The 18673-nt window shown below is 58.4% G+C and overlaps 1 protein-coding gene across 2 annotated transcripts in view; it reads right to left on the minus strand.

Annotated features, from left to right (window-relative positions):
• Positions 1-2143: 2143 nt before the first annotated feature.
• The window catches only part of ANKFY1 (ankyrin repeat and FYVE domain containing 1), a 74622-nt gene continuing 58092 nt past the window's right edge, over positions 2144-18673 (minus strand). For both annotated transcript variants that reach the window (XM_044248827.1, XM_044248825.1), the window contains exons 15-25: positions 18417-18585; positions 17580-17698; positions 16776-16932; positions 15884-16084; positions 14401-14577; positions 9609-9756; positions 9120-9210; positions 8720-8844; positions 7132-7278; positions 5983-6073; positions 2144-5664 (exon numbers count right to left, since the gene is read on the minus strand). In XM_044248827.1, the coding sequence (XP_044104762.1) occupies positions 5532-5664; positions 5983-6073; positions 7132-7278; positions 8720-8844; positions 9120-9210; positions 9609-9756; positions 14401-14577; positions 15884-16084; positions 16776-16932; positions 17580-17698; positions 18417-18585 (1558 nt within the window). In that variant the 3' untranslated portion in view covers positions 2144-5531. The remainder of the gene's footprint in view (positions 5665-5982; positions 6074-7131; positions 7279-8719; positions 8845-9119; positions 9211-9608; positions 9757-14400; positions 14578-15883; positions 16085-16775; positions 16933-17579; positions 17699-18416; positions 18586-18673) is intronic.

Here is an 18673-nt window from a genome sequence, read left to right on the forward strand (position 1 = left end):
GCCTGATCCCTTTCCTCCCCCAGATGCCCTCTGGGCCCATGAGCACACCCCCAGGTCTTCTCACTCCCACTTCAGCTGCATCAGGTTGGCGGCTCTCTGGAGCACTCCCAGGCACCCTGACCCCACGTTTCTAGAATTTGGTCTCCTGGTGATGTCTCTGTGGCCATATACCCCTTGTCACACCACGTGACTACCCCAGGAGCCTCCCCAGCTCCCAGCTGTCCTTTCTTACCTAGATGCGGCCAGCGTCCATGTCTTGCCTCCCACACTGCTCTCTGCACTGCTGAGAGCAGTCACCCTGGAAGGCCGGGGAGTCCCCCCACACACCCCTTCAGTGACCTCCCACCATCTGTGCACCCTGGCCTGCCAGCTGGGTTTTGTGTCTGTGGCAGTCTTGTTCTGAGAGGACATCCTGAGTTTCCCATCAGCAACTCTCCCTGCACAAGGACCGAGGGCTCCCCAGCCTGCTGTCCTATATCCCCGGTACACAGCCCGGGGTAAGTGCACAGATGGGCAGCACCGAGCAGTGGAGCGGGGCCTCGTGTTCCAGGTTCTTGCCCCGTCTCAGTGCTATGTGTGTCCTTCCATGCCGCTCCGTCCCTGCAGGCACCTGGGTGCCATGGTGGGGGACAGGGGCCAGGGGAGGATCACCTCGTGGAGGGTACAGTGGGCAGCGGGAGACCCGCTAGAGTCCCAGAGGCCATCCTCAGGGAGGGAACAAGGGCCAGTGTGGGGGCTGGCCCAGAGAAGTGCAGACTCTTCCAAAACAAACTGGAAATGGAAATGACCCCCCCAACCCCGCCGTCATCCCAGCTGAGTGCGGCCACAGAGGGCCCCAGGCACCTGCTGCCCCAGCTGCAGTCGGCTCACTTCCTCTTCGCCACCGCCAGGGACTCAACCTTGAAGCGCTCCTCCTGTGTGGCAGCGGGCTCGGGCTTGCTGCGATGAAGCTTGTGCTTCCTGGGGCAGCAGCCCTCCTTCCAGAGGCTGCCCCGGGGCAGAGCTCGGCAGAAGATGCAGGCCCCCAGGGCAGCTCTGGCGGGGAAGACGGCAGCTCCTGAGGGAAAGGATCCTGGGGGGGGTGGGGGGGGCTTCATCTATTGTCCAACCTGTCTGCCGGCCCTGGGAGGGCCCAGAGCAGGCATGCAGCAGAGCTGAGCGGTTCCCCCACGTGTGCATCCCGCCCTCTGGGGCAGGGTTGCCCCCCCGGAGGGAACCATTCCGGACCATTGCCCACCCCCAACTTGTTTAGCTCTGGGACCTGGAAGGCCCCCCACACAGGCTGGACCCTGTCTGTCCCAAAATCCATGGTGCCTTTCAGAGCAAGATGAAGCAACCCAGAGCCCCAGTCAGCTCCCAGTGGAGGGGACCTTGTGTCCTTGCATCAGAGGAGGGCATACCACCCATTTCCGATGATCTCCTTCGGGGGGACTGTGAGCCAAGGACTGTGGTCACCACTCCCATTCCACGGATGCAGGCAGTAAGGCCCAGAGGCCAGGGAACTTGCCAGTACTATCAGTGCATCAGGAACAGCGGAACGGAGAGCCAGCGCTCTCCCCCGGCTGGGCAGCTCCAGGACCTATGCTGGCCCAGTTCTCGTGGGTTCACACACCTTCCGACTAGCCTTCCCCTCCAGGACGGCTGTGAGGGTTACGCGGGCTCGTCCCCTGGAGGCGCTTAACTGTGCCTGTCAGCCATGAGAAAAGCCAGCAGAGAATGAGCTCCATCTCCACAGCGGGTCTGAACCCTGGGGGGACAGGATGGAAGATGGAAGACCAGGAGAGAGAATGTGTCAGCCCAGCACGTGTGAGGCCCAGGGAGGCAGCAAGAGTCGCAGGATATGTTTAGGGGCTCCGTGAGCCCCTCAGCTCTGGTCTGCAAGTCCCCGAACTTCCCCTAGCGTTCTCGGAATCGGCCCGCTACACCAGGGCCAGCAGAACCCTGCCTAGGGCCGGGACCGCGAGAGGGGTCAGAGTGGAAGCGTGGTTGCCCAGGCTGACATCGGCCCCAGGCACGTCCAGGTGGCTGGTCGCTCACGCCTAGCACAGCTATTTTGGGACCGCATCCACCAACGTGCTTCTGAAAAGTCCTGGAAATTCCAACTTTCCTAAAGGGTGAGCTACTCAAGAAGTGGGTTCACGTGTCAGGAGTTAAAATCCGTTTTTAATGCTTATTGGTATTTCTGCATTAAAAAGTGACTACAAATGTCTTGCTGACGTTTCCACTTTAAATGCACAATTTTACCTCATTTTATTGTAAGGAATGGTTACAGAAAATGCAGATATCAGTATTTGAAAAATACATTCCATGACACGGACTCCAACGAACGCCACCAATCGGCGCCTTCCTGGTCCCACTGTCCCAGCCTTCCAAGGCCACCATCCCGCACAGAGCACCGCCCTGCGTGGCAAGAAACCCAAGGGATCCCCCCCAATGCGTACCTCCTGCTCTTGCCCTGCAACCCCCCTTCCCTCCCGTCGCACAGCTGTCACGGCAACAGCCAGCCAGATGCCTCTGCCACAGGAGGACCAGCCATGAAGCCCAGCGCGTGCCAAGTCAGGTCTCCCCGCTACAAAGCCTGTCCGCCGAGTGCGACAGGTCAGCGCGGGGTTTGTGCCACCAAAGGGAGCTCGTGCGGGCGGCGATCTTCCAGAGAACATCTTTAAGGCTGTGTGACGACTTTGGGGGCTGCTTCAATGTTCAGTTTGCATCTGGTCAAGCACTGGCTCCTCGCGATTGCTGCATTAAATGACGATGACAACGCGGCTTCCCAGCCTCTGCCCCCACGGAGGGGCCCATCATGAGGGGAGCAGTCCTGGTCTCAGAAGACCTTCGGTGCCCGTCAGGACCGTGTCCCACTGCCCTGCATGGTACCACTGTCGTCTGGGCGCCCAGTGCGCCCCTTGGGTCTAAGCCTCACGCAGCCCCTCCTGAGGCGTGCCCCCCACTTTGTGCCTAAGGACCAGGCCAGCGCAGTCCCAGGCAGCGGGCCAGGCGGGGGCGCATGCGGAGCAGTGGCTGACCCGCTGGGCCACTGGCCTCCACGCAGGCACAGCCACAGTGACTCGGGGCTGAGGTAGAGGGCCAGCGGGCGTAGGGACCCCACTGCCGGAGCATGTGTGGCGGGGGGACACCGTGCAGGCCGCAGACCCCAGGCGTAGCACTCGTTCTGCCCCATCGTCCGCCCAGACGCCGCCCCAGATCACCAGAACCGGAAAGTCCCAAGTGTAGGCACTTAAGTTGGGAGGCCAGTTCCTGCGCTGGGGGTCGCAGCCAGTTAGGTGAGGCCACGGGCACGCATGCGGGCCGAGGCGGAGGTCCCCATGCAGTGGGCCTGGTGCCGGGCAGAAGGCCGGCAGAGCTGACGCAGTGCAGCATGTGGATTTACACGCGGGACCTCGGGGCAACCGGCAGCTCTCTCAAGGACTGCGAGTGAGATGCTGCTGCTAGCAGTTGGGCTACGGGCCAAAGTGACACGGGGACAGCCCTGCAGTCATGCAGCATGGCCAGTGCCAACAAGGGCAAGGACGTGGGAGCCCCATGGGCAGCCGCCACGGAACCCACTGTGTGCAGCCCAGCGAGCACCCCATGGTCCCGCTGCACGGACAAGGACACAGCGAAGCCATGAGGAACTCCCAAAACGCTTGCCCACTCCAGGGCCTCCCAGCACTCTGCCATCCCCGGACCGGAACAAAGAGGAGCTGACCTCAGCGTATTTTAGACAGGACTTGAGCACTTAAGTGCAATGAGAGGCAAGACAGCGACTAAAACTGGTAACAGCAGGGCAGGAGCGGGACGTCAGCCCGATCCCTGATGGGCTTCCCATTCTCCGCTCTCCACCCTGATGTGGAAAGAGTGAGCATTAAAGTACGCACTTCCTGGATTCACATCTGAAGCACAATTATCCTACTTTCCAGCTAAAGAACCGGGCTACCTCACGAAGCTCTACTTCCTTATGGTCCTGCTCAGCTGACCACGGGCCTCACGTGGGCAAGTGTCTGTCAAGATGAGTTGTTCCTCTGCAGAAGTTCTACAGGAAACGTGTCACAGACTTTAGAGGACCAGAGGACTCTTCTGATTCTTTTAAACATTGTGCACAAGCTCACGTTAACATAGAAAGCATATATATCTCATAAATGACAGAAGTATTAAAAAGTAGCACTCCGGCTTATCAGCTTGTTTTACACACACATTTAGGCAACAGACTGTATAAATCTACAGCAACAGAGACGACAGACCACCGTCCAAAAAACAAAGCAAGAAAAGCAGGCTGTTGCTGAGATATTTAGTCCCTTTACACGTACACCCACACTTCATTAGCGCAAAAACAACGTAGTGGTTGCTCACAGTCTGAAAAGTCGGCGTTACGATTGACACTGCTAAGCTCTGAGAGTAATTCATGGGCACACGTGCTCATCTCAGAGTTTCTTTGTTTAAAACAGTGGTAGAAGTTTCTCTAAATGTGCATTTTTTAAAAACTGGCCAAACCTTCAAAAGGAGCTTTTCAGCGCCACAGGGTTAGCAACACGCACTAGCAGCGATGAAGGCCCCCAAAGCTTGGGGACCTCATTCCACGGATGAGCCAGCGTGTTCCAAACCTGCTAGCACCGCATGCAGGCTGCTGGGAACTGTGGGCCCCTGTGCCTGCCGGCCGGAGGCCACACAATCCCCCCCAACACCCCACCGCTGGGCCCAGCAGCCCCGTGCTCACCGTGGCCCCATCAGGGCCAATCGTCAGAGTCACTAGCGCGTGCATGTGCAAGGCGGGCTCCGAGTACAGGTGCGGACGTAGAACCCCCTGGAGCGCGGCTCTACACCACGCACAGCACACAGTGCATCTCCGCCAGCGTGCCCCGATGGCAGAGCGAGGCCTCCACGCACGGCACGCAGCCAGACGAGAGAACCAGACGCTGTGCTCCTGAACCCAGGTAAAGCTTTCGGTTGTTAAGGCCACGATTTTTCAGCTCTCATCTCTAAACCCTGTTTAGAAAGATTTCACCTTTTTTTTTAAAGGGGCAGCTCACTAAAAATATCAGCTTAGGTTTAAAAAACAAGCCTTGGGGCAAGAGGATCCTATAATCTTTGAGGAAACACTGCGCTGCCACTTACCAAGAGCGAAGGCAGCGCTCATGGGGCGGCCAGCCACCAGCCGCCCCACCGCAGGTTCCCGCCCGCCCGGCTGCTGGTGCAGGAAGACCACGGGATTGTTCCACACGGACACTAAGCTACCGGAAGGGGAGGGGTTTTCCGAATGTCCCAGTATGTTGCAAGCAGAATGGGGTCCAACTCTTGTCACAGGTGGTGCTGAGACGACACAGCTTGGTCCAACAAGTCGTCCAGTGACCTCGATCACAGTCGGACACACGGACAACCCAATGGAATCCTTGTAATGGGGTCAATCCCCCCCAGGGTCCTTCATCGTTCAGTCTGTTCCGCAGGAAGACGGGACGGCCAGCCCCTGCTCTGGGTGGGTCAGGCTCTTGAGCAGAGCAGCTGCCGGCGAGGCGACCGGGATGTGGCCTGGGGGATCCCTAAGAGACCCCCCCCAAAGTCAGTACATCAAAGCAAATGTTGCAAACCCTCACGGGCTTGTTCAGATCAAACTTTATAATAGGAATCTCCTTGGTCGAGCATTTATGGCAAAGAAGGCGTCCGCAGTGGCGGCTGTGGAAGCAAAGCAAGGGGGTGTGAGGGGGCCTCCAGCGGCCGCGGCGGCACCACCAGCCCCGCACACGTTACAGCGCCGGCGAGGAAGGCTCGTCAAAGACCAAGAGCCGCTCGGCACAGCCCGAAGTCGGGCTGGTCCTCACAGGCCCAGCCCCTTGGCTCCCGGCGCAGCCAAGCCCCTACCCTCCTGCGCACACCGGCCACGGCGGCGTCGCCAGTGCAGGGCCCTGGCAGGTCCATGGCTTCTTGCAGAGAAAGGCAGAAGCAGGGACAGGAGAGCCACCGCCCCTCTGGAGGGCTACCTTGGGGCCTTACCAGTGATGCTTGCGAGTCGTGACTCCAAACTTGGCAGCACATTCGTAACAGGTGGACCCATCGCACCATGGAGGCTCCTTGGACAGCATGTCTGCAAGGATGGGCAGAGAGGCCCCGTCCCTATCAGAGTGACCGTGCCAGGTGACCTGGGGGCCGTCGCAGTGACGTGGGCACAGGAGCAACACAGGGGAGGGCTCTGGAGCCCCAGCACTTGCCAGGCAGGCTGGGGCAGGAGGGGCAGTGCTCAACGCCGTGACAGCACAGCGTCTGCGGGGGGACCCGGGCGGCCAGGGGTGGCCAAAGCAGGAGGCGCAGTGGGAGAGAGACTGCAGGCTGGGAAGACCGGCAGGGGCCACACAGCAAGGGGCCAGTGGGGAAGGGATGGACCTAGAGCAAGCACTACAGGCGACGAGGGGCCAGGAGGAGGCAAGAGCAGCTAAGGGCTTGGTGTGGGCTGCGGAGCATTCGGGCCGGAGGTGACCAGCACGCGTAACAGAACCGTGACTCATCTCCAGGCTGAACAGCAGCTCTCTGCCGCCCAGAGCGCCCTGCCCGTGCACGCGGCCTGACCTCACAGCAGGAACGGCGCAGGGCTGGTCACCGCCCAGCACCTTCCACAGTAGCACCCGGGACGGCTCCCACCCTGAGCTCTGAGAAGGCGGCCCACGTGCGCTGCGAATGGCAGGGGTGTGAGACGCACTGTGCATGGGCACTGGCTCTGCTGTGGACCACTCAGGCACGCTGGACAGGTCACCCGGCGCCACTGCCACCTCAACAGGGATGGGGTGACGCTGGCAAATATGAGACCACGCAGAGTGCCGCTCTCCTCGCCACAGAGGGAACAGGGCGGGTGTTGTCAGTGGGGACAGAAGCAGAAGGCTGTCCTAGAGGATGCGGAGCCTGGACATAGACGTGCAGGGACTGCCGGACCCATGCACGGGTGACCCGGGAGTTCACGGATTGCTGGTGGGATCGGGGAGCCGGGAGCAGATGGGGCCCGAGAGCACTCTGGGAAGAGACTGCTCACAGCCCCTCTCCCACCACGGCCCTCAGAAAGCCGTATACAGGGCCAGGAATGCACGGGCACATTCTGGGGTTCAGAGGTCACCAGGACCATGTGTCCTGGAGGAGCAGGAAGGAGCCACTCACCTAACAGTCTGAACAGAAGCTGCTTTGTGGCGACCTGGTAGTTGAAAATGTTGACTCCCTGGTTATTGTTGACCCCAAGGCGAGCCCCAGAGCGGACGATGGCGCGGCACAAGTTGGCATTCCCTTTCATGTACGCCAAGAGCAGCACTGGAAAACGAAACAGCAGCAGGGTTCCTTCCTACCCGGGCCCAGCCGAGGGGAGCACAGGCCCTGGCAGCGTGCATGCCAGCAAAGGCCCTGCGGACACTCTGGGAAACCTCCATGGGGGGGTGGGACACAGCTTTGTCCAGTCCAGGGCCAGGAGCCCAGGCTGTGCAGGGCCGCTCCAGGGCCCGGTGAGCGCATCGCTCCAGAGACGTGAGCAGAGATCAGACGCGGGAGGAGGCCCAGAAGGAAGGCCTCAGTCTCAGCTTCCCCCCTCTGGCACATGCTCAGGGGCAGAAAGCCCTAGTTACGTGACACAGAACACCTGAACATGTGGAAAGAAAAGTCAGCTCGGGCTCACCCTCCACCCCGGGGAGGTCTCCCATGCAAGCGCCAGCCCTCTAGGCTCCCAGGCTCCAGCCAGGACCCCGCGGGCCCGTCGCTCCCGTTAGCTCCCACTAACACCCTGCACTCCCCCCTTCATTCCGTCTTCTCAACGGTGCAGGCGGACGGGGGCGATGATTTCCAATGAGGGAAAAGGCACAGAGAGGTCACAAAAACACCCAGCGTCACCACTGAGAAGAGAGCAAGGCACTGGGAACCGGGTCTGTGCACTTAAGCCTGACAAGAAGTGCCACCTGCCTGTTTCCAGTTCCTGGTCAGCGGCGCACAGCAGCGGGTGCCAGGCCCACAACCCACTCCCAGAGCTGACTCCCTCAGACCTAGGCTCAGCACAACACATTCACACACCAAGGCCAAGAACAGACAGGATACAGGTGCCCGTCTAAGGTTCTGGATGCTCCTGGGACGCCACGCTGCTGCAAAGGCCGAGGCGGCGCGGTCTGACAGGAGGGAGGATGAATGGGAGCGCGGCAGCGGCGCAGGGCTCTGGGAGCTCAGGCTGGTTTCACCCGTTTCCCTACTTGAAAAATGGGGATGTGCTGCCTGCACTGCTAATAGGGGGGCTGCGGGCACTGCACAAGCGTCTACATGCAAGAGTTCCTCAGAAACGCAGGGACAGCCACACGAGTTAGCGCCATGACCGTAGGCAGCTGGAGCAGCACCGCGGGAGGGCCTCCACGGGACTCCTGCCCGTGTGCGTAACGGGCCACATTTCCGAAGCCCGTCAACACACAGAACAGCACACCCCCCACCCTGGAAGCACGTGCAGGGCCAGACAAGGGGCAGAGGAGGACAGGAAACACAGGCAGGCATGTGTGCAGACAGGGGCGTGGCTGGGGGGTTCTCTAGACACTTCCGACATGCGTGTGTCCCCAGTCAGACACTGCAGAACGTCACGGGGGCTCCAGGGACAGATACTCTGAGAGCCCCTCCCGATGCGCAGGGAGGTGTCCTCCAAGGATGACGTGTGTGCCCGGGCTCCTGTCTTTCCGGGAGGCGGGAGCCCCGGGAGCGGGGATGGCGGCCACGCACGCTGACGTACCCGTGTTCCCTTCTGCGTCCGGCTTATCCAGAGGGTACTCGGGCATGCATTCCAGGAACAGCTCGAAGATGGTCGCTGCATTCTCTCTGCCGTACTGTCCCAGGATGTGCAGGGGCGACTGGCCGCTGACAGAGCAAGCAGGAAATGCGGGGTCATGCACAAAAGATGTAATTTTCTGACCCCCGTGATGCCAGATAAATTTAAGAACACTGACTAGGTCATCAAAGCTTCTCTACAAAGTATTTTTCAGAAAGAAACACTCCAAGGTACCAAAGCCGGTCAAGTGCACTACCGGCCAGTTAGTTCTACAGTGCGGACCTGCGAGGCACGGGGACCACGGCGGTGAGGGCAGGCCAGGCGGCGTGGAGCCCAGGCCTCTGCTCCGACCACACACACTCACCGCAGGTTGAAGGCTTCAGCGTCCACGGTGCACTCGGTCAGGAGGACCCGGATGCTGTTGAGCCGACCGTGCATGACCGCGAGATGCAGAGCTGCAGGGTAAACCTCTTACTGGGCAAGCCCAGGATCCGTGCGGGAAACATGGCCTCTTCACAACCTCCCTTGGAACAGGATGCAGCCACAGCAGCCCCCGTCCACTCACACAGCCACGGCTCCCCAGCCTCACCGCCCCCCAGGATGGAGTCGTGCGCGCAGCCCCGGCAGACCATGCACTCTGTGTCTGTGGTCACCCAGAGCGAAGACTTCAGGGCTTCACCAGAAACCACTGCAGGGCTCGGGAGGAAGCTGCCCAGAACGGTCCATGGGAGCCCAGCCCAGAGCCCACCCTGCCACAGCTCTGCTGCTGTGGAAACCAGCCTCCCCAAGGAGGGCAGGCCAGGGTGCGGGACACCTCGATTTCCAGACGAGGGGCACTTTGGAGGGCACCCACCGTTATTTCCATTCTCATCCACAGCAGCAAAGTCCACTGCATTCTCCAGGAGCACGGAGCAGATGGTGGGCAGGTCCTGCTGGGCGGCGAGATGGAGGGCCGTCTGGCGATGCTTCGTCAGCTCATTCACTCTGGCTCCTGCAAGAAGCTGTGCGGGCTGGTTACCTGAGCAGCCTCTCCGCCGCAACCGGCACAGGTCCTGCCGACCGCGGCAAGCCCGCCCGTCTCCGGACATTTGCGTACCCACCCGGCTGGCAACGATGGGACCGCGCGGGCCTTGCACACGCTCCAGGGGAGGCAGAAGCCAGCGAAACCCGCTCCAAGCAGAAAGCGACAATTATCGGTATGTGAAGAAGCCATTCCTTAGGACACAAAAACTCGACTTCTAAGTCTTCGCGCTACAGACCACGCAGGATGACAGTAACATTCACCGTACTGTGCAAGGTTGTCCACTGCTCACAGCAGCAAAACCAGATTGCAAAAAGGATTGAGTTACGAAAATTACAGAACATCCAAACAACAGAACAGTAGCCAATAAGATGATAAAGATTTGTGGTTTCACACGGAAGGACACTATGATACAGGAAGTCAAAGAAAGGACAGTTAGAAGACAGGATGACAGCAGGGTCCCATCTGCAGAGAGAGACAGACATACAGACACACACACTGACAGTGTGTAAAAGCACGCAGACCAAACTCAGAGGTGTCGGGGATATAAGGGAGATGTGACCTGCTTCAACATCCTTACATGCTTTATGGTTTTCCCCAATAAGCATATACTATGTTTATATTATTTTCTGTTGTTATTAAGATTTTAAATACTCTTCACATCAAACACGGGGCTAGAACTCACAACCTAGAGATCAAGAGTCACGTACCACTGACTAAACGAGCTGGGTGCCCCTCCTATGTCATTTTTTTTTTTTAAGATTTTATTTATTTACTTGACAGAGAACACAAGTAGGCAGAGAGGCAGGCGGGGGTGGGGGGTGAAGCAGGCTCCCTGCTGAGCAGAGAGCTCAATGCGGGGCTCCATCCTGAGATGGTCTCCTGAGACAATGACCTGAGCTAAAGGCAGAAGCTTTAACCCACTGAGCCAGCCAGGCGCCCCTCCTATGTCATTTTTAAAAAGAAATTAACTCCAAGAATTACAGAATCAAAAGCAGGAAGGACCTTTCGACAATATCCTGTCCACTCGTTCTTTTTTGGACAGACTTCCAAGTTGCGGCTAGAGTCCATGGTGCCTGCCCCGCAGCCCGAAGCCAGGCCGGCTCCCAGCGGGTGCGGACACTCTGCCTCGCAGCTCTGGTTTGGACCCCACCTTCCAAGTCCCAGGCTCCACGACCTCTGGGCGCCCAGTGCAAGCACACACAGGTCCAGGAGGACATTCCAAGGGGGATCCATGGCCAAAGTGCCGCGTGTGCTGGGGCTCAGACAGAGCTAAACTCAAGGATGGTTAACTGGGGAGGGGGAGAGGTCTGGGCAAAGGCACTCTTAGATGCGAACAGGCTCCAACATGAATCTGACGGCCACGGTTTGATGAGCTGTATCTAGGCCCTCCCACCACCTATGAGGTCAGGGAGGCAGCAGCTTGACCTTGGTGAAGGGGCCGTGACCCTCAAACCTGGCCCAGCTCTCAGATGGAAGGACACATGGCCTGAGACTGTCTGCTACTTTGCAGCCCCCTTATGCCTCCGTGGCTGGTTCCCATACCCAGTCTGGGCCTGCTGCTACCAGACACCCCGCCATCATTCTCCAGCCCTCCTCATGGAACTGCCCCCCATAGCCCACTGCAGAGGTACCTGCTCTCTCAGCTCTAACACATAACAAGTCTTAATTATTTTCGAAGAAGTATTTTTCAAAAACAAAAATGGGACAGGGGCGTCCAGTTGGCTTAGCTGGTAGAGCCCGTGACTCCTGGTTTCGGGGCTGTGAGCTCAAAGCGCACACTGTGCGAAGAGAAGAGCAGAAAAGGAAAGGAATGGAAAAAAGGAAAGAAAGAAAGAAGGCGGGACACTGAACGCCAGTCAAGTGCCCTCCTTGCTAGTCGGGCAGCAGGTACTGGGTCTGATGGGAGGTTCAGGGTCCGGCCAGGGGACATGAAGCCCTTTGCCTGCATGTGCTTTCAGCTCACACACTTGCTTGGCTTCTCCACACCAAAAGGGTAAAGGCTGCTCACAGTTCTAGGTCTGCCGTGTCACACCCTCCAATCTGGTCCCTACCTGCCCTTCCAACCACAGCTCCAACACCCTCCCCAAATTCCAACCAAACCTTCCTAGTGAAAGCACTCACTTCCTAGAAAGCACACACTTTCTAGTCTCCACGTCCTTGCTCGGACCGCGCCCTGGCCTGGGTGGCACTGTGTCGCACTGGGAAAGACAGGGTTTGCAGCTGAACAGAAATGGCTAAAATCCCAGCCACGCTACTGACCACCTCATATCTCGAGGGAAACTTCTTTCTGGGCTTACATTTTCTTTGTAAGATGTGAAAATTTTCCTACACCTCTCTGGGTGGTTTTGAGAATTAAGGAGTGGTCAGCTCCTTGACGTCAATCTTGGCAATGATTTCTGGATCTGACTCCAAAAGCGAAAATAAACAAGCTAGGCCAGAAACTAAAAAACTTCTGCACAGCAAAGGAAATCATCAACAGAATGAAAAGGAGTGAACGTATGCGCAAGTCACACGTCCGATAAGGGGCCAACTTCCAAAATATACACATAACTCACCGCAACTCAATACCCGATGAGTAAGTGAACAATGTAAAAACAGGCAGAAGGACCTGACAGTTCTGCAGAGAAGATATCCAGATGGCCAGCAGACACAGGAAAAGATGTGCAACATCACGCGGCATCAGGGAAACACAAATCAAAATCACGATGAGATACCACCTCACCCCGGTCAGAAGGGCTAAAATCAACAGCACGGGAGACAGCAGGGGCCGGCGAGGGAGCAGAGAACGGGGACCCTCGTGTACGGCCAGTGGGTGCGCAGGCTGCTGTAGCTGCTCTGGAGAACAGCACGGATGTTCCTCAAAATATGAGAAACGGAAACACCGTGTGACCCAGTAATTTCACTACTGGATATTCATTGAAAGGAAAATCACTATTTAAAGAAAAAAAAGATAAAGGAGCAAGTTTCTTGCACACTGTAAAAAAGCTTTAAAATGCCTTTAGTATCACACAAACCAACCAGCACAACCAGCACGGGAACTCTTGATTGTCTGGACCTGCTCTTGGCTTCCTTGACTTCCCCACAGAGAGCAGAGGCAGACGTCTGCAAGTCTGGGACCCGTCTTCTCCTACACGGGCACCTGCGGCACCCTGCACAGCTGGGGCCCGCGCAGAGGCATGGGCGGACCGGCCAGCTCAGGCAGGGCCCGCAGCCACGCCCGCACGCCACACACCGCAGCCCAGAGGAGGGCTCCAGCGCTCGTGTGCGTCCTGGGCTGTGGGACAAACACTGGGCACTATCTGCACCCACGTCTGCCGCAGCCTTACAGGCCAAACCAAGACAGGAAGCGGACCCAGGACGCATGACGGACGGACGGGGAATGACGCAGCATGCGCACACGGCAGGCACAACTCAGCCAGAGACAACGAACTCGTGCTTTCTGTAACAAGATGGGTGCACCCTGAAGGCATTAGGCTCCATGCAATAAGGCAGAGAAAGACAAACACCATATGACCCCGCTTACATGGAGAATCTAAAAATCAGGGGCGCCTGGGTGGCTCGGTGGGTTGAGCCGCTGCCTTCGGCTCGGGTCATGGTCTCAGGGTCCTGGGATCGAGCCCCGCATCGGGCTCTCTGCTCAGCGGGGAGCCTGCTTCCCCCTCTCTCTCTGCCTGCCTCTCTGCCTACTTGTGATCTCTCTTTCTCTGTCAAATAAATAAAACATTAAAAAAAAAAAAAAAGAATCTAAAAATCAAAAACCCAAACTCACAGGTACAGAAAACAGACTGCCGGTTTTCAGAGAGTGGGGTGTGGGGTGCTGAGATGGGTGAAGGGAGTCAAAAGGTACAATCTTCCAGTTGCAAAATACGTAAGTCCAGGGCGCCTGGGCGGTTCAGTCAGTTAAGCCTCTGCCTTCGGCTCAGGTCATGATCTCAGGGTCCTGGGATCGAGCCCCACATGGGGCTCTACTCAGCGGGAGCGTGCTTCTCCCTCTCCCTCTGCTGCTGCCCCTGCTTGTGCGTGCTTGCTTTCTCTTTCAAATAAATAAATAAATCTTAAAAAGAAAAATAAATAAAACATGTAAGTCCTGATGCAGTAATGCACAGCACGGGAACCACAGGTAAAACCACACCGCGCACCTGAAATTGCGAAGAGTAAATCTTAAAAGTTCTCATCGGAAGAAAGCGTGTGTACCCATGTGTGACAGATGTTAACTAGATGTGCCATGGCGGTCACTCTGCGCTCCACACAAATACTGAACCACTGTGACGTACCCCGGAAAATACCACAATGGGACATACTGATGAGAGCACGTAAGCGTGTGCCAGCAGCCCTGAGAGCACACACTTGGTGCTGGTGCAGACGTAGGCCTCCCTGCCCTTGCGACCGGGCCTGCCCCGGATCCTGCTTTCCCCCAAGGCCTCACACCAGCACCTGTGCATGGCGCCGTCTGGGCTCTCAGGATGCACTGCCACAGACACAGAGCTCCCCCAAGGGCACTGGCTTAGCTCCCCAAATTCATGCCAGCACTTCAGAAAATCCGCCAGAACAGCAGTGATGAGAGCTCCTGCACACGGCACGATCTGGTCTGCAGGTCCCACACACTGCTCGCAGCACGTACCAAGTTGCGGACGATGATCTCCGAGCCCGCTTGGACGGCGAGGTGCAAAGGGGTCAGCTTGGATGCATCCTGGACTCTCGAGTTCACATTTGCCTGCACGCTGATCAGGAACAGGACGCTCTCGATATCAGAGTTCTGAACTGCCACGTGGAGAAAATTCCGGCCCTTGTTATCCACCTAAGGCAACAAGAAGGAGCCAAAACATTAGTGGGCCTCCCTCACGAGGGAGCCTCCTGAGCACCAGCCAGAGGCGATGGTGTGGCCAACCCCTCAGGTCCGGGAGGCTCCTTCCCAATAGCCCACACTGCACGTGCCCCCCACCCGCCACAACACGTGTGCATTTGGCCGTGTGTGCAAGGCCCTGGCACCCTCCAGCAGCAGAAGCTGATCTGGAAAACTGAGAGACGACCTGTGGATGGGAAAGGAAGGGGGCACTTGGGGAGAAAGGAGAAGGCAGAGACTAGCTGTGGGGTCCCCTGCTTGGCTCAGACCAACCACCAGGAACCCCCACCTCAGTGGCAACAGCAGTCTGACCCCGAGCAGTTGCACAAGGTTCCTCCTCCATCAGGCTACAGGGTAAGAGCACGCGGCGGGGAGGCAGCCGCCAGCCTGCTGCAGACCGGAGCTCCGTGCAACCGGCCAGAGAAGTTGTGGCTACGAAAGCCATCATGTCCCCGAGTGCTCGGTGAGAAGTGAGGGGGCAGCGCCCGCACACCCACAGCCACACACACAGCATGTGCTGCTGTCCCAGGCGGTGTTTCTACAAAGGACTCCAGTCCACCGTGCCCGACTCCCTTGTGTGTGAGGAAACACGAGGGGCTGCCCGCTCCCGACCTTGCGGCAGCGCCCGCAGCCCGCTCGCACACCAACGCAAAGCCAGCGGCCCAGGGCAACCTAAGCTCCAAAACGGCTCATCTGCCGCGCCAGGACTTCCTTCTGTTCAGCTGCCACATCTCCACGTCACTGCCCTCGGCAGCTACTCGTGAACCCCGACGGGGACCTCAGTCCCGCCTGGACGCCCTGAGGCCGGCCCTTCGCCAGCCCCTGAAGCAGCACAGAGAAGGTGGGGCCTGAGCCTGCCACCCGGACGGAGCCCCGCTCCTCAGAGACGCTCTCCCTGGAGAGCTGCCCCCACACCAGCCGCTCCTCCTATTCAGATCACAGCTCCAGAAGACCTTCATCACCACGACCAGGAAACCAAGCAGAGGCACATGAGGACACCATCGGGGCACACCACAGAACGACGCCCCAGCCGGGGCTTGGCCACCTCAGCCTCCCTGTGCGCGGGGCACCAGCAAAGCACTCCGCTCTCCGCCAGCACCGACAGTCCGCCGGAACGGCCGGACTTCAGGAAAGAGGAGAGCACTTTCAGCACAGGTGTCTTCATGACAAGAGACCTGTTCGGCTGGGGACATCAGTTAGTCTCTGCATCACGGGTCCCCCGAGCTCGGGCACGACGCAGTGTTGGGTGTGGGTCCCTCACCTGCTCGGCAGCCCCGGACTCCCGCTTGAGGATGGCCTCCGCCGCCCGGTTATTCTTGTAAGTCATGGCGCAGGCGAAAGGGGTCAGCCCCTGTCTGTCGCGGACGTTCAAGTGGATATCGGGGTGGGAGATCAGCAACTGAATGATGACGCTGTGCTGGTTGCTGATGGCCACGTGCACAGGCGCTCTCCCTTCCGCGTCCTGCAGGGACAGGCACAAGCTCAGTGTCCAGACTCAAGGAGAAACGCGGGGAGAAACAGGAAGGGGATCAAATCAGATCGGGTCTGAGAACCGATACTGCCCCCCTGCGTCCGCAATCAGCTTTTCAAGAGTCCAAGCCCAGAGAAAACCAGAAGCCGTGGGCATCTCCCTCACACTCCAGTGACCCAGGGACACAAACACGCTTGGTTCGGAAGATGAACCAGCAGTCAGGCTTGCCTGAGACCACCGCCCACTCGGTGGCAGGCAGCCTACGTCCTCACGGGCCAGGACACTGACGAGCACCAAGGAACATGACTTGGGTGCTCCACCGAGCTCCTGGGACAGCTGAGCACAGCGCTCAGCTTGAGTCTCGGACAAACTCCCCACAGAGACGGACAACCAACAGAGGTGAGAGGCCAAGAGAAGCTGACCGAAGGAACACTCCTCAAGCTGTAGGAAGGACAAAGGCACAGAGTGGGAGAATCTTTACCTGAAAGTCTTACAATTTACAGGGCAGACTGTGTGACCCAGGGGAAGTCACTCCATCCACCTGTCCCTTAGCCCCACTCACGGCCACACTGAGGCCCAGGACCAAGAGTCTGCAAGGCCCTCTTACCTGCAAGGCAGGTAAGAGATTACTCCCTAATTCTGCCGTCAGCATCCCTCTCCTGGAAAGAGAAATTCTCCATACCTGTGTGTTTACACTGGCACCAAATTCCAGAAGACACTGTACTGTCTCCTCCAGCCCCCAGGAGGCTGCCAGATGCAAGGGGGTCTGCCCGTCTCTGGCCTCCTCCTCCCCTTCTCCGTTAGGACCGGGCTGCCTGGGACTGTTCACATCGCAGCCGCTGAAAGCGAGGGGGACATGAGAGGCGGGCTCCAAGAGCCAGGCTCCCAACCCAGCCGGAGGCTCGTCAGCAAGTGCACAGCAGCAGCCTCACCCGCCCAACACGCTGCTGCCGTGGCCAGGACAGCTGTCTCAGTCACAACCCGACGTCCAGGTCTGACCCCACTGATTTTCCTTTGGTCTTGGGGGCAGCCTGGGCATCAGAACTCTTCAAAGGCCCCCCAGGGATGTGTGTGCGGTCATCTTGAGAACCACTGCTCTAAAGGTCCCCACCATGCACGCTGCACCCTGAGTGTGCCGTGGACCTGCTAGGGCTCATGCACCTTCAGCGGGCGGGGGCCCGGCGGGGGGGTCCCCACAGGGGCCATCTGGTTTCCTCCGCCCCAGCCTCCTGCCTGCACTGTGTGAACTGGCCTGACGGGACTACGGGAGCCTCTAGGGCCCCCAGAGCAGGAAGCTGGCTCAGCTTCGAGACTGCGATGTGGGCACACAAGCCCTTCTCCTCAGAAGCAGGTCAAGTGCCTTCACTGGCTGACTTCACAGAGCAGGGGCCCTCCGACAGCCTTCACGGGGTCGTAAAACCCACCAAGGCATGCCAAGACCACAGCTGAGGAAGAGGACACGAGGAGACACTGGGGGTTCTCTGACCTGCGAATAAGGAAGCAGGCAGTAGACTCGTTGTTCTCATCGATGGCCCTGTGCAGGAGTGTCTGCAGGCAGCCCCCAGGCCCCGGGCCCCAGCACGTGGCATCGCAGCCGTGTCTGACCTGCAGAAAACACAGGTGACTCACAAACACTGCCCAGCAAAGTCACTCTATTACCCGCTCTGAGCTCTAGGTACACCATCAGATTCACTGTTTTCAGGCAAGATACAGCTGACAATCTACTGCTAATGATACTAATCTGTAGAACACTGATTAAAATATGCTTTGCGCCAGGTCCTGTGGGATGGATTTGGGAAACACAAGAAAGACAGAAAGACAACGTTATCATCACCCTTGGGAGCCCTGTCCCAGAAGGGACAGAAAACAGACGCACTCCTGTGGCCTCAGCGACACGCCTGAAACTCACAGGGAATGTCGCCACCAGCTACGTGAGGCCCCAGCTGCACAGTGCACCCCTGGCAGAGACCAGGCACATCAGATAGCTCGGTGAGCACTTCCTGAGGCCTGTCTTCTGAGTAAGGGAGATAAACCAGAGCTCTGGGGACTTGTCACTATGGTATCCGTGAAAGCAGCCCACACCCAAGGCCTCCTGAGGAGGCACCCCAGCTCTCTGGTGTCTTGGCAGTCCTGGTAAAGACAGCCTAAGTGAAAGTGCTGGAAAGATCACGTTGAACTGCAAGTTCCTGAAGAGGCTTTTCCACTGCTCATCCTCGACCCGACTGGCTCTCTTGTTCCTCGCGACCGCTAGGCAGACAGCAACTCAGTCTCAGACACAAAGGCCCTCACGCAGAAACGGAGGCCGGAGCCGAGCCTGTCTCACCAGGGTGGATGCGATGTCCTCCAGACCGTTTGCCAAGGCGAGCCACAGCGGGGGGTTCCCCTTCTCATCCAGCACGGACATGTCCGCGCCCCGGGTGCAGATGGCATCCACCACGAGCGGAAGCTGGTTTCTGATGGCCAGCTGAAGGGCTGTCTCCCCGTCCTGAGTTCTGCGAGGACACCCAACCAAAGCCAACATTTGTAGCCGGAGCCCAAGGATAACGTGTGCCCCAGCGCATTCCAGAGGCCGGAAGGCAC

This window comes from Neovison vison, chromosome 5 (genome assembly GCF_020171115.1).
Source record: "Neovison vison isolate M4711 chromosome 5, ASM_NN_V1, whole genome shotgun sequence".
In the NCBI taxonomy this organism is placed as follows: Eukaryota; Metazoa; Chordata; class Mammalia; order Carnivora; family Mustelidae; genus Neogale; species Neogale vison.